The 12,114-nt window shown below is 48.6% G+C and overlaps 1 protein-coding gene across 1 annotated transcript in view; it reads right to left on the bottom strand.

Moving 5' to 3' along the window:
* YY1 (YY1 transcription factor) overlaps window positions 1–11,363 on the bottom strand; it is a 32,014-nt gene extending 20,651 nt beyond the window's left edge. Inside the window, exon 1 of the mRNA XM_064375213.1 lies at window positions 10,658–11,363. Within this exon, the coding sequence (XP_064231283.1) occupies window positions 10,658–11,336 (679 nt within the window). The 5' untranslated portion in view covers window positions 11,337–11,363. The remainder of the gene's footprint in view (window positions 1–10,657) is intronic.
* Between the last annotated feature and the right edge of the window lie 751 nt (window positions 11,364–12,114).

Below are 12,114 nucleotides of genomic sequence, written 5' to 3'. Positions count from 1 at the left end.
GCCTCCTGAGTAGCTGGGATTACAGGCACGCGCCACCATGCCCAGCTGATTTTTTGTATTTTTAGTAAAGACAGGGTTTCACCATGTTGACCAGGATGGTCTCCATCTCTTGACCTCGTGATCCACCCGCCTCAGCCTCCCAAAGTGCTGGGATTACAGGCGTGAGCCACCGTGCCCGGCCCCAGCCTCTACTCTTAACCTTGCCTGGTTTCACATTTAAAAGTTTCTATTTTTGCATATGGTACTATTCAAAAGGTTAAAGGTATTATATTAATAAATAAGGTCCTGGCCTATCCCAATCCCTCAGCTGCTCAATTTCCTTCTACGTTATCAAAACAATAACCACTCACAGTCTAGTTTGAGAAGCAAAGCAATAAACTGAGTTTGCAGATTCCAGTCTCCAGTCAAAAAGATATAATTAAGGAACTAAATGGAAAGGCTAGAAAGCACTCTATAAGTTCACAGAAGTAAAAAGATGGAGTCTTATCTCCCTTCCACGCTCCAAGCAAAGTGGTTTTCTCAGTGTCTAGTAAAAGGTAGTCAATGCAATTTACCCTCTTGCCTTCCTCTCATGACCTAAGCCCAGTCCACTCTCTAAAACCCAAGTCAAGATCTTGTCCCTTCAAGAGGCCGTTCATTCCTGTCACTCCAGCCTTCACTCTTAACCTTGCCTGTTTTCCTCATTTATTAAATAACGAGGCCAGGCATGGGAACTCACACTTGTAATCCCAGCACTTTGGGAAGCCAAGGCAGGAGGATCTCTTGAGGCCAGGAATTAGAGACCAGCCTGAGAACAAAGAGAAACCCTGCCTCTACAAAGAATGGTGGAGGGGAGGGGAGGAAGGGAGGGAAAAAGGATACACCAATCCTAAAAGGCTAAAACAAGGTAATGTGTTAAACGCCAACCATCATGTCTGGGAAATTGAGTAGTGTGCAAAAAAGGCCCCTGTATTCCACTTTCCCCCTCTCCTAGGTTTAAGGGGGAACAGCAGGTCTTGTGCCTTGCATGTAATAGGGACTTGCCAAGTTCCTGTTGACTGAAGTACACAGGCGGTGCTAGCACATGTATTAGCTTGCTATTACCACTGTAACAAAACTACCACCAACTTGGTGGTTTGGAACAACAAGAATTTATTCTCTTACAGTTCTAGAGGCCAGCAGTGAGAATCAGTTTCAGAGCTATAAAGCCATTGTGTGGGTTCCTTCTGGAGGCTTTAGTGGAGAACCTGGTACTTAACTTCTTCTAGCTTCTGAAGGCTGCCTATATTCCTTGACCTCTTCTCTTCACCTCACTCCAACCTCTTGCACCTCTCCTAGATCCTCTTTGGCAGTCAATCTCCCACTACCTTCCTGTGAACACAAGGACACTTGTGTGATTACATTTGGTATCCATCTGGATAGTCCAGGCTACTCTCCCCATTTTGAGAACCTTGGTTTAACCACACTTGCAAATAAGGTTAACACCCACAGGTTCCAAGAATTAGGATCTGGCTATCCTGGAAGTCATTATTCAGTCAACCACAGTATGTTAATCATAAAAATCTCTCTTTTTCAGACAGAATCTTACCATCACCCAGGCTGGAGTGGAGCTTACTGCAGCCTTGACCTCCTGGGCTCAGGTGGTTCTTCTGCATCAGCGTCCTGAGTAGCTGGGGCTACAAGCACATGCTCCTATCCCTGGCTTTTTTTTTTTTTTTTTTTTTTTCTGTAAAGACAAGGTCTCACTATGTTGCCCAGGTTGGTCTCAAACTCCTGGCCTCAGATCCTTCCACCTCAGTCTCTCAAAGTGCTGGGATTACAGGTGTGAACCACCATGTCCAGCCACATTCTATAGTACATTTTTTAGGCAGCTCTAAGAGAGCACTGTGAAATTTGTCACTACATTGGCTGAAAAATGCCAGTACTACCACTCAGTGGTCCCTTCATACACAAAGGAATTGATTTTTGAATTCAGCCCTAAAAAAAGCTTTATTTCCTTAGAATAAGTATCAGATAAAGGTAATATAAGTTCCTTTTTTATCTTGACTGTCGGGAAGCTCATTAGGGTTGACCTCAATGTTTCCTGTGATCCTGATTTTCTATTTTCACCTTCACCAACTGACATATTTACCTATGTATGTATGCATGTACATGTTTAGCTAGATTTTGTTTCTCCACACCTTGTATTTTAGGCCACTCTATGTTACTCCTGGCAAAAAGACAAAAAAGACTCACCACTGCCATCACCCAAACTTTCACCGAAATGGGGAGAGCTAAACATTTGGGATTCACTGCTAAGCAACAGGCAAAAATCATGACATAGGCTGTTTCCCAGTTTTTCCTACTAATAAAACCTTAAGAAAGGATACTATCATTATTAAGTAACCGTTTCATTCTGGCAACTGCCATGTTTCTCAATCCAAACGAAATCTTTAAGGTACTAAACCCTCTGTTTTTGGCTGAAGAAACTGACCTCAGAAATAACAAGCAATGTATCTAAAGAGCAGTAAGTAGCAGATCTGATATTTGAATCAAAGATTGACTCTAAAGCCCATGATGCCTCTAAAACGGAACACTTCTCCACCTTCTCTCTATTGCTAAACTTGTTTTCCACCTATACAGGAATAGACCAAAATAAGTATTTTGGTATAAGCACTGGATTCTGCCTTACAGCACAATTCCATCCATTCATTCACTCAATATTCAAAGTCCAACACTCTCCTGAAAAGACAGGTCCTGGCACCAACAGAACAGCTTCTTGCACAGCAATGGCAGACCCTTTCCCTGCTTCACAGATCTTCTATTTGAGGAGGGGAATTAATTTACACAATAAAGCTAGGTGCAGTGGCTCACGCCTGTCATCCCAGCACTTTGGGAGGCTGAGGCAGGCAGATTACTTGAGGTCAGGAGTCTGAGACCAGCCTGGCCAACATGGTGAAACCCATCTCTACTAAAAATACAAAAATCAGACAGGTGTGGTGGTACACGCTTGTAATCCCAGCTACTCAGGAGGCTGGGGCAGGAGAATCACTTGAACCCAGAAGGTAAAGGTTGCAGTGAGCTGAGACTGGGCAACTGCACTCCAGCCTGGGCAACAGAGCAAGACTATCTCAGAGAAAAAAAAAATTACACAAGAAACAGTCCATCACAAATAACCATTTATATTTTTTAAATTGTAATTTATATTGTTTTAATGTTTAATCACATCTGAAACCACTGTGTAAAACTAAAGTAACTGAATGGCTACGAAGAATTTTACTCAAGCTGGGTGGAGTGGCACACACCTCTAGTCCCACTTACTAGGGAGGCTGAGGCCAGAGAACCGCCTGAGCCCAGGAGTTCAAGGCTACAGTGCACAATGATCACACCTGTGAATAGCTAGCACACTGCAGTCTGAGCAACATAGCAAGAACCTGTCTCCAAAAAAAAAATTTTGCTCAAGAGTTCCTAATATCCCATTTGCTAGGTCATGTTTAAATGGAAGAGTTTTGCTTTAAGAAATTGAGTAGGGCTCACACCTATTATGTCCACACTTTTGGGAGGCCAAGGCAGGCAGATGACTTGAGATCAGGAGTTTGAGACCAGCCCTGGCAAACAAGGTAAAACCCGTCTCTACTAATACAAAAAGTTAGCCAGGCATGGTGGCACACACTTGTAATCCCAGCTACTCAGGAGGTTGAGGGAGAAGAATTGTTTGAATCTGGGAGGCAGAGGGTGTAGTGAGCCAGATCAAACCACTGCAATCCAGCCTGGGTGACAGAGCAAGACTCTTTCTCAAAAAAAAAAAAGAAGAAGAAGAAGAAGAAAAATTGAGTATGTTGTTATATTTGTAAAGGAATAGAATTTCCTTGTTATAAAGACTGAAAGTGACTTTAAGGATACTGCTATCCCAACCCATTTTACAAAGATCCCAAGGTCAGTGCCCTCTATAGAGAGGAAATAAGATGCTGCTGGCTTTCTGTTATTGATAATTATTCATGAAGTTAAACACAATGGAACCTACTGAGAAGATACTTAGAACTAGGAAATGGCTTGGCTCCCCGTGTGTGTTATTAAAGTTCATCATACATGAAACGGTGCAAACCTATCCAGCAGTCAGCTAACTTCTAAAATTTCCCTTGGCTCTTCCTAACAATCTGCTACAACAGTAATTACATTAGTGTTATCTTCTAAATCCAAGTCATGATTCTGATAACCCTGTCTCTACAAAAAATTAGCCGTGCCAGGTGGTGCGCGCCTGTAGTCCCAGCTCTCGGGGAACCTGAGGCAGGAGGACTCCTTGAGCGCAGGAGGTGGAGGCTACAACGAGCTGAGATTGGGCCACTGCACTCCAGGCTGGGTGACAAAGTGAGACCCTGTCTCAAAAAAAAAAAAAAAAAAGAAAATTCACTTTTGCTTACTTACTCTTCCTACTGGAAGTAGTAAGAGCACAGAGAGAATAAATTAGTAAATACTCTTTCTTAAGTAATGTTCGTTGCAATAATTGTTTTACTAATATAATCTAAGTTTCTCAGCCTTAAAACAGACTGACCTTGTTAAGCAGGTTTCAAAAACAAACTAGAAATGCCTTTTGTAAATATCCACCTAGGAGACAGACATGGATGTTTTAAAAACTTTACCCTCTTCCAAAAGCCTAAAATGCTAACTGTGGATGACCTTTTCCTGATACGGATTTTTTTTTCCCCACTAGGGGGAGTGAGTTGTTGATAGTAGGAGGGAAAAGGAAAGGTTAATAACCTGGAGTGAAGAGTCCGACAGCACAAGGGGCTTTATCCCGAAGCTAAAGCTTCAGAGCCACCAGATCAGGAATCCAGATCAATGACTTAGGCTGCCCTATGTAGGTCATGAGGTTGAAGTGATTACTTTGGACGGCTTTTTGAGCTTGGCTCCATGGAAATTCATGTTTATAGCATCTCTACTTAGTGATAAATAGCACAGTTTTACTGGGGGGATGAAAAACCCAGAGACTGAATGGCAAACGATCATGACTAGTGATTTTTGGCATCTTCCAAACTTGCATCTTCCAAACGTATAAAATTGAGAAAAATTCAATGCATTTCAACTTACTTGCATTTATTGATTTTAATATCAATGGTTTTCTGGTCATATATGTTTTGCTTAATCCAGAACAAGCCACTTCTCTATTCAGTGTAACAGAATAGTAATTATTCTTTTTGACTCTTCTTCAGCAATTTTGTCTGCTCTCAGAAGGTCACAGCTCAGGTAGGGTCTGACCACCCCACATACCAACAAGGTCCAAGCGAAGGTTCTCTACCTGGGGCATGAGGCCACCCTGGGCACACCACGGGAGGGACCACCGATTCCCAGCCGTGAAGGAGGTGCCACTCAGCTGCCAGCACTTTGAGAAGGCACAGCCCCCACCCAACCTAAGCTGTACTGGCTGGCAGGGCACAGGACTGCGCGGGGCAGGGACACAGTCCCAACCGTCCCTGCACCTGTGCCATCCTCATTAGCCATGGACAGGCAGTATGCACATGCTGGCCTCGCCTCACAAATCACATGTATGCAAATGGAAACAGGACAGGGTGGCCATGGACGTGTTGGCTCCTTTCCACAGTTCCAGGCATCTATGTAGCAGTTCATGCACGTGGCAATTCAACGTCTGCTCCGAATTAGTTAACCACTCTGAATTAAAAGATCAACAGCCTTAGAGAGGTGCACAGTTTCTCACCACCTGAAATCTCAAGATTTTAAAACCACCTAGATTTCTCTCTAAATGTTTTAAATTCTGAGTTTTTAATCATTTTCTTCCCTATTCAATGCAATGTTTAAGTGGTTTAGTTTATAATTAACTAAGTTATGAAATTTATTCCTCTATAATAGCATGACTATCTAGGGAAAAAAATACATAGTACTGTACCCAAAATCTGTCAACACTGAAATGTTTATTAATTATATATAGTGAAAAAGCCCAAAGTAAACACTGGCATTAAAGCAACTGATTAAGATTATTCAAAACACAGTTGAAGCTGGGTGTCTGTAGTCCCAGCTACTCAGGAATTTGAGGCAGGGGATAGTCTGAGCCTAGGAATTCAAGGCCAGCCTAGGCAACAAGGCAAGACCCCATCTCTAATTTAAAAAGCAACAACTAAAAAACTCCCAGATGCACAGAGGTCCCAGCTACTTGGAAGGCTGAGGTGGGAGGATTGCTTCAGCCCAGGAGACCGAGGCTGCCGCAAGCTGTAATTGTGCCACTGCACCTAGCCTGTGCAACAGAATGAGACTCTGTTTCAAAAAAAAAAAAAATAGTGTGTGTGTGTTGGGGGAGGCAGGCCGGTAATCCCAACAATTTGGGAGGCTGAGGGGGGGTGAATCTCTTGAGTTCAGGCATTCAAGACCAGCCTGGGCAACATGGTGAAAATTCATCTCTACTAAAAACAAAAAATTAGCCGAGGCCAGGCGCAGTGGCTCACACCTGTAATTCAGCACTTTAGGAGGTCGATGCGGGCTCGGACCACAAGGTCAAGAGACAGACCATCCTGGCCAACATGATGAAACCCCGTCTGTACTAAAAGCTGGGCATGGTGCCGCACAACTGTAGTCCCAGCTAGTCAGGAGGCTGAGGCAAAAGAATCACTTAAACCCAGGAGGCAGAGGTTGCAGTGAGCCGAGATTATGCCACCGCACTCCAGCCTTGCAACAGAATGAGACTGTCTCAAAAAAAAAAAAAAAAAAAAAAAAAAAAAAAAAAATTAGTGGGGCATGGTGGCCCGCCCCTGTGGTCCTAGGTACTCAGGAGGTGGAGGCTGCAGTGAGCGGAGATCTCACCACTGCACTCCAACCTGGGTGACAGAGTGAGACCCCCATCTCAAAAAACTAACAGTAAAAAGAGAGAGAAAAAAGCAGATATCTAGGGACCCTTTAAGGCTTAAAACTACTAAAAAAAACTATTAGATTTCTATGCTGATGTTACATTCAAAAGATGCCTACCAGAGTGCTGTTACTGTGGGAAATTAAAGGAAGATGACATGCAAGCAAAAGAAACCCATAAAAATCCAAATATTTGGTTTCCAGAAATATGGTGACTCCCACTAGTTTTTTTTTAATAGCGTCTCACTCTGTCGCCCAGGTTGGATTGAATACAGTGGTGTAATCACAGCTCACTTGCAGCCTCGATCTCCCAGGCTCAGGTAATCCTCCCACCTCAGCCTACGAAGTAGCTGGGACTGACTACAGGCATGTGCCACCACAACTGGCTAATTTTTATTTTTATTTTGCAAAGACGGGGGTCTCACTATGTTGCCAAGGTTGGTCTCGAACTCCTGGGCTCAAGCGATCCTCCTGCCTTGGCCTCCCAAAGTTCTGGGACTACAGATGTGAGCCACTGCACCCGACCTAATTTTTTGTTTTTTAAACTAGCTAAGAAGTACCTAAACTATTACAGCTATTTTTACAACGACTTCAAGTAACTCAGCTTGGGACTTAGGAAAACGGTTACTTCACGGTTCATTCCAAACTAAGGGGCTATTTCAGTGAAAATACAGTGTAGTTAAAACCTTCCTGCCTAGGATCAAATGAGATCAAGTACACAAAAGCAGTCATGCTGCCTACCATACTCAACCCATATGTACATATACATACAAATTTAGCCCAACAACCCGCTTTCATTCCTCCATTTGTTATGGAATTATACTGACTGTATCACGTCATTTCAGTTCTGAAGATGAAATCATTTTCAGAATTTGAACTTGGGAAATGCATTATTATCCACAAACTCTTTAGCTTCTCTTTAGTAATCATTCCAAACCACGAGGACAAGGAAGGGGGATAGTCTACCACAAAACCCACGCCCGAGGAAAACAGGCCATCCTGTGTTACTGCCATCAAATACTTATACCCACCTTTAAGGAGAGTATTCTACCACACTAACTAGACAACCAACACTTTAAAGAAATGGACAGTATAGCCGGAGGTGGTGGTGGACGCCTGTAATCCCAGCTACTTGGAAGGCTGAGGCATGAGAATCGCTTGAACCCAGGAGGTGGAGGTTGCAGTGAGCCAAGATTGTGACACTGCACTCCAGCCTGGGTGACAGAGCAAGACTGTCTCAAATTAAAAAAAAAAAAAAAGAAAGAAAAAGAAATGGACGTGAAAACAACCTCAAACTGCGCCACCTTAAAAGCAGCCGCTTGCACAGGGGAAGTAAAGACTTTTAAATGCTCTCTTAATTGTACATTAACTTCCATCAGTCAAGCCCCTCAGACATTTTCCCCTAACTGGCTGACTTGATACTTACCACTTCATCAAGCAAAGCCACACACTACCAAGTTCTCTGGGTGTAAAAAAGTGGGCCAGCAATTTGGTAAGATCAAATGCAGAACATGTAAAAATATGTTGGTTTTCTCAATTACTCTAATCCCACACACTACGAGAAAAAGTAAATACACTTTTTTAGTGGTTAATGTATCTTTACCTCAATATCTAATTTCAAATGATATTCTGAATTCTGCAAATTCATCAATAACTAAAACCCCCATCCCTTACTCATTAGCATTAACAACAAAAAAAAAAAGACTTTTTTTTTTTGGAGACAGAGTGTTACTCTGTCACCCAGGCTGGAGTGTAGTGGTGCAATCTTGGCTTACTGCAACCTCTGCCTCCTGGGTTCAAGTGATTCTCCTGCCTCAGCCTCCCGAGTAGCTAGGGTTACAGACGCCTGCCACCACGCCTGGCTAACTTTTGTATTTTTAGTAGAGACAGGGTTTCACCATGCTGGCCAGGCTGGTCTCAAACTCCTGACCTCAAGTGATCCGCTGGCCTCTGCCTCCCAAAGTGCTAGGAATAAAGGTGTGCGCCACTGCACCCGGCCAAAACTATGACTTTTAGTTCCAATATGATCAGTGTGTAATCTCCTGAGTTACCAAAATACATGGAAGTTATCTTCTGACAGCCATTAAGTAAAATATTCATGTTTCATTTAAACATGGTTTCTGCTAAACTCAAACTACTATGAATTCTACAAGGCACCTTGGAGGTAGGAGAGCGCCTGTTAGCACTTCCTATTAGGTTTTGACAGCTCCTGGACAACTTTGCTCAGGCCTCTTTCAATCACAGATCCATCCAGCTGTAGTTGTCTCACCTCGAGGCTTTCACCATATACAAGCAAACTAGCTTTTTCTCCAGCCTCTTCATTTCTATCTCATTCATTTCTCTGAATTCTAATGATCTTTTAATACAGTTGTCTCACCTTGAGGCTTTCAGCATATACAAGCAAACTAGCTTTTGCAGTCCAGCCTTTTCATTTCTATCTCATTCATTTCTCTGAATTCTAACTATCTTTTAATACTCACCATATTTCGAGTCTCCATCCAGTTCTAAGAATCTATGAAGTAGCTTTAAAGTAACTATAGGGGAAGGGGCTCCACCACTTAAATGGAGTATTAAACGTAAGCATCACAGGCATTAGATTAACTACTATGGCAGAATTATTCTCAGTCTATTTAGTATCTCAGCAATTTAGCTAGGTAGCATATGAATACACTAATACGATACTGACATTAAAATCAGAATTGAATTAATAATTGCCTTTGTAAAGTAAAGATAGATTTTACACATGCAGGTAAGATCCTTTTGCTATAGATGGCTCTTCTGACCTTCGTTAAAAGTATTAAAACAGTAAAACAAAACGCCCCAAAAAACTTCGCTTTCTAGCATCTTTCTTTTCATGGGGAAAACAGATACCTTTCTACATACAAAGTAAAGGCATAGAGGCCTAAAATTAAACTACCCGATTTTATTTACTAGCAAATGTCCACCGTCGAGTAAACTAACCCAACCTATTCACAAAGAGCTAAATACTTGAGGAAAAAAAAAAGCTTTCCCAAAACCTAAGTGACTAAGAATTATCCACTAAGATTCACAGGCCCTTTCCACTAGGTACTGCAGGAGGACGAAAAGGCCAGGAATTCGCTGGCAACGGCGGTGACAAGCTCAGACTGACGCTCGGAGCCCGCACACGCGGGCCCTACGTGCAACCCAAGTCCCGCCCCGCAGCAAACGACGCCTCAGGCGAGCGTGACCGCCGGGGCAGGGTCCAGCCCGGCGCTGAGTGGGCGGGGAGCAAGGAGGCCCGAGACGCCCACGCGCGCCGCATCGCCCCTTCTGGAAAGTGCCTCCCGCGAGCAGTTGGGAGTCCCGAGAAGTTGGGGGCGGGCGGGACAAGCGCCCGCGGCGCCCCCCAGCGGCCGGCGGGGGAACGGCAGCGCCGGGCGGGGGCGCGCGTCCCGGAGACAGCATTCCCTGGCCCGCGAGGCCGCGGCGCAGCCCCGCCAACGCCCGCCCGGGCCGGGGGCGCGCGGCGGCCGCCACAACGGTCTGGCGGGCGCGCCCGTTGGTGCGGGCGCGGGGGAGCGAGCGCGCCGGCCCCTCCCCCAGCCGTCCCCGCCCCACGCGACGCTTCCCCCTCTAGGAGAAACTACGCCATTGCGGCCTAGCCGGGCGGCGCCGGCCCCTCCCCCCGCCGCCCGCCGCCATCTTCGCGGCCCGCCGCCCGCCGCCGCCGCCGCCGCCGCGCCCCCGCCGCCGCACGGCCCGCCATCTTTTGGGGCCGCCATACTTGCCCTGGCGAAGAAGATGGCGGCGCCCATCACACACATAAAACATGGCTTCCCTTCAAAACAAAAACATCCCGGGGCCGGGGCGCGCGGCCGGCGCTCACCTGAGGACCACATGGTGACCGAGAACTCGCCCTCCAGGGTCTTGATCTGCACCTGCTTCTGCTCCCACTTCTTGTTGCCCGGGTCGGCGCCGCCGCCGCCCGCCGCGCCGGCCCCGCCGCTCAGGTAACTCTTCTTGCCGCTCTTCTTGCCGCCGCCCTTCTTGACGCGGCCGCCGCCCGACGACGACGAGCCGCCGCCGCCGCTCTTGCCGGCCGCCGCCACGGTGACCAGCGTCTGCTCGATGTAGTCGTCGTCGCCGCCGGCCGGCGCGGGCACCGGGATGAGGATCTGGTCCTCGAAGCCGTCCTCGGCGCGCAGCCCGTCCGAGTCGTCGCCGCCCACCACCTCCTCGCGCGTCTGCACCAGGATCACCTCCTGGTGGTGGTGCACCTGGGTCGGGTCGTCGGTGACCAGCGGCTGCAGCGCGATCATGGGCGGGTGGTGGTGGTGGTGATGGTGGTGGTGGTGGTGCACGGCGTGCCCGTGGCCGCCCCCGCCGCCGTGGTCGCCGCCGCCACCGTCCTCGTCGTCGTCGTCGTCCTCCTCCTCCTCGCCCACCACCGTGGTCTCGATGGTCTCCACCGGGATGGTCTCCACCTCGATCTCGTGCAGCTCCACGATCTCGGCCGGCATCTCCGAGCCGTCCGTGGCGATGTAGAGGGTGTCGCCCGAGGCCATGGCTGAGGGCTCCGCCGCCACGGCCGCGGCGGCCTCGGCTCCTCGGCTGCGGGCGGGCGGGCGAGGAGGCGGCCGGCCGTGGGGAAGGAAGGCAGAGGGAGGAAGGCGGCGAGCGGGCGGGGGGAGAGGGGGCGGGCGGCGGGGGAAGGGGCGGGCGCGGCGGCCGCGGCGGCGGCGGGGCTTCCCCGCCTCCCTCGCCTTGCGCCCCGCGTTCGCTCGGCCGCTGCTCGTCCCGGCTCCCCGCCTCGCCTCGCCGCAACCGCCCGCCCTGGCCGCGCCTCCTCCCGCCCTCCGGGCCGGCGCTCCGCTTCCCCCTTCCTCCTGCGCCTCCGCCTCCTGCCACACAAATACCAACTCCTCAGCCCGAGCCCAGATCTCGCCGCCGCCGCCGCCGCCACACTCTGCTCTGGCCCGGCCTCGCGAGACTTCAGCGCTGGCCTCAGCCCGCCCCACCTCGCTGCCACTCGCCCGCTCGCCCTCTCGCTCCTCCTCCTCTGCCAATCGATCTGCCCGCTGGCCGCCGAGGCCCCGCCCACTCGCCGGGCTCCTCCTGGATTGGGGACGGTGGGGCCGGGGGCGGGGCCGCCCGCACGCGCGCTGGCTGGTCGGCCTGCGGCGCGTGACGTCAGCGCGCTGCCGCCGCCGCTGCCTCCCGCCGCTCGATGTCGCGCGGCTCCCGCCCTCCCCGGTGCAACAGCCACAAAACGCGCTGCCTCGGGCCCGGGCCGCGCTCGGGAGCGGGGTGTCGCCGCTGCAGCCGCCGCCTCGGGAGCCGGTG

This window comes from Aotus nancymaae, unplaced genomic scaffold (assembly GCF_030222135.1).
Source record: "Aotus nancymaae isolate 86718 unplaced genomic scaffold, 86718_ANA_hifiasm-v0.15.2.pri h1tg000011l, whole genome shotgun sequence".
NCBI classification, from domain to species: domain Eukaryota; kingdom Metazoa; phylum Chordata; class Mammalia; order Primates; family Aotidae; genus Aotus; species Aotus nancymaae.
Note: the sequence above shows the minus strand (reverse complement) of the source record. Positions and strands in the feature narration are given on the sequence as shown.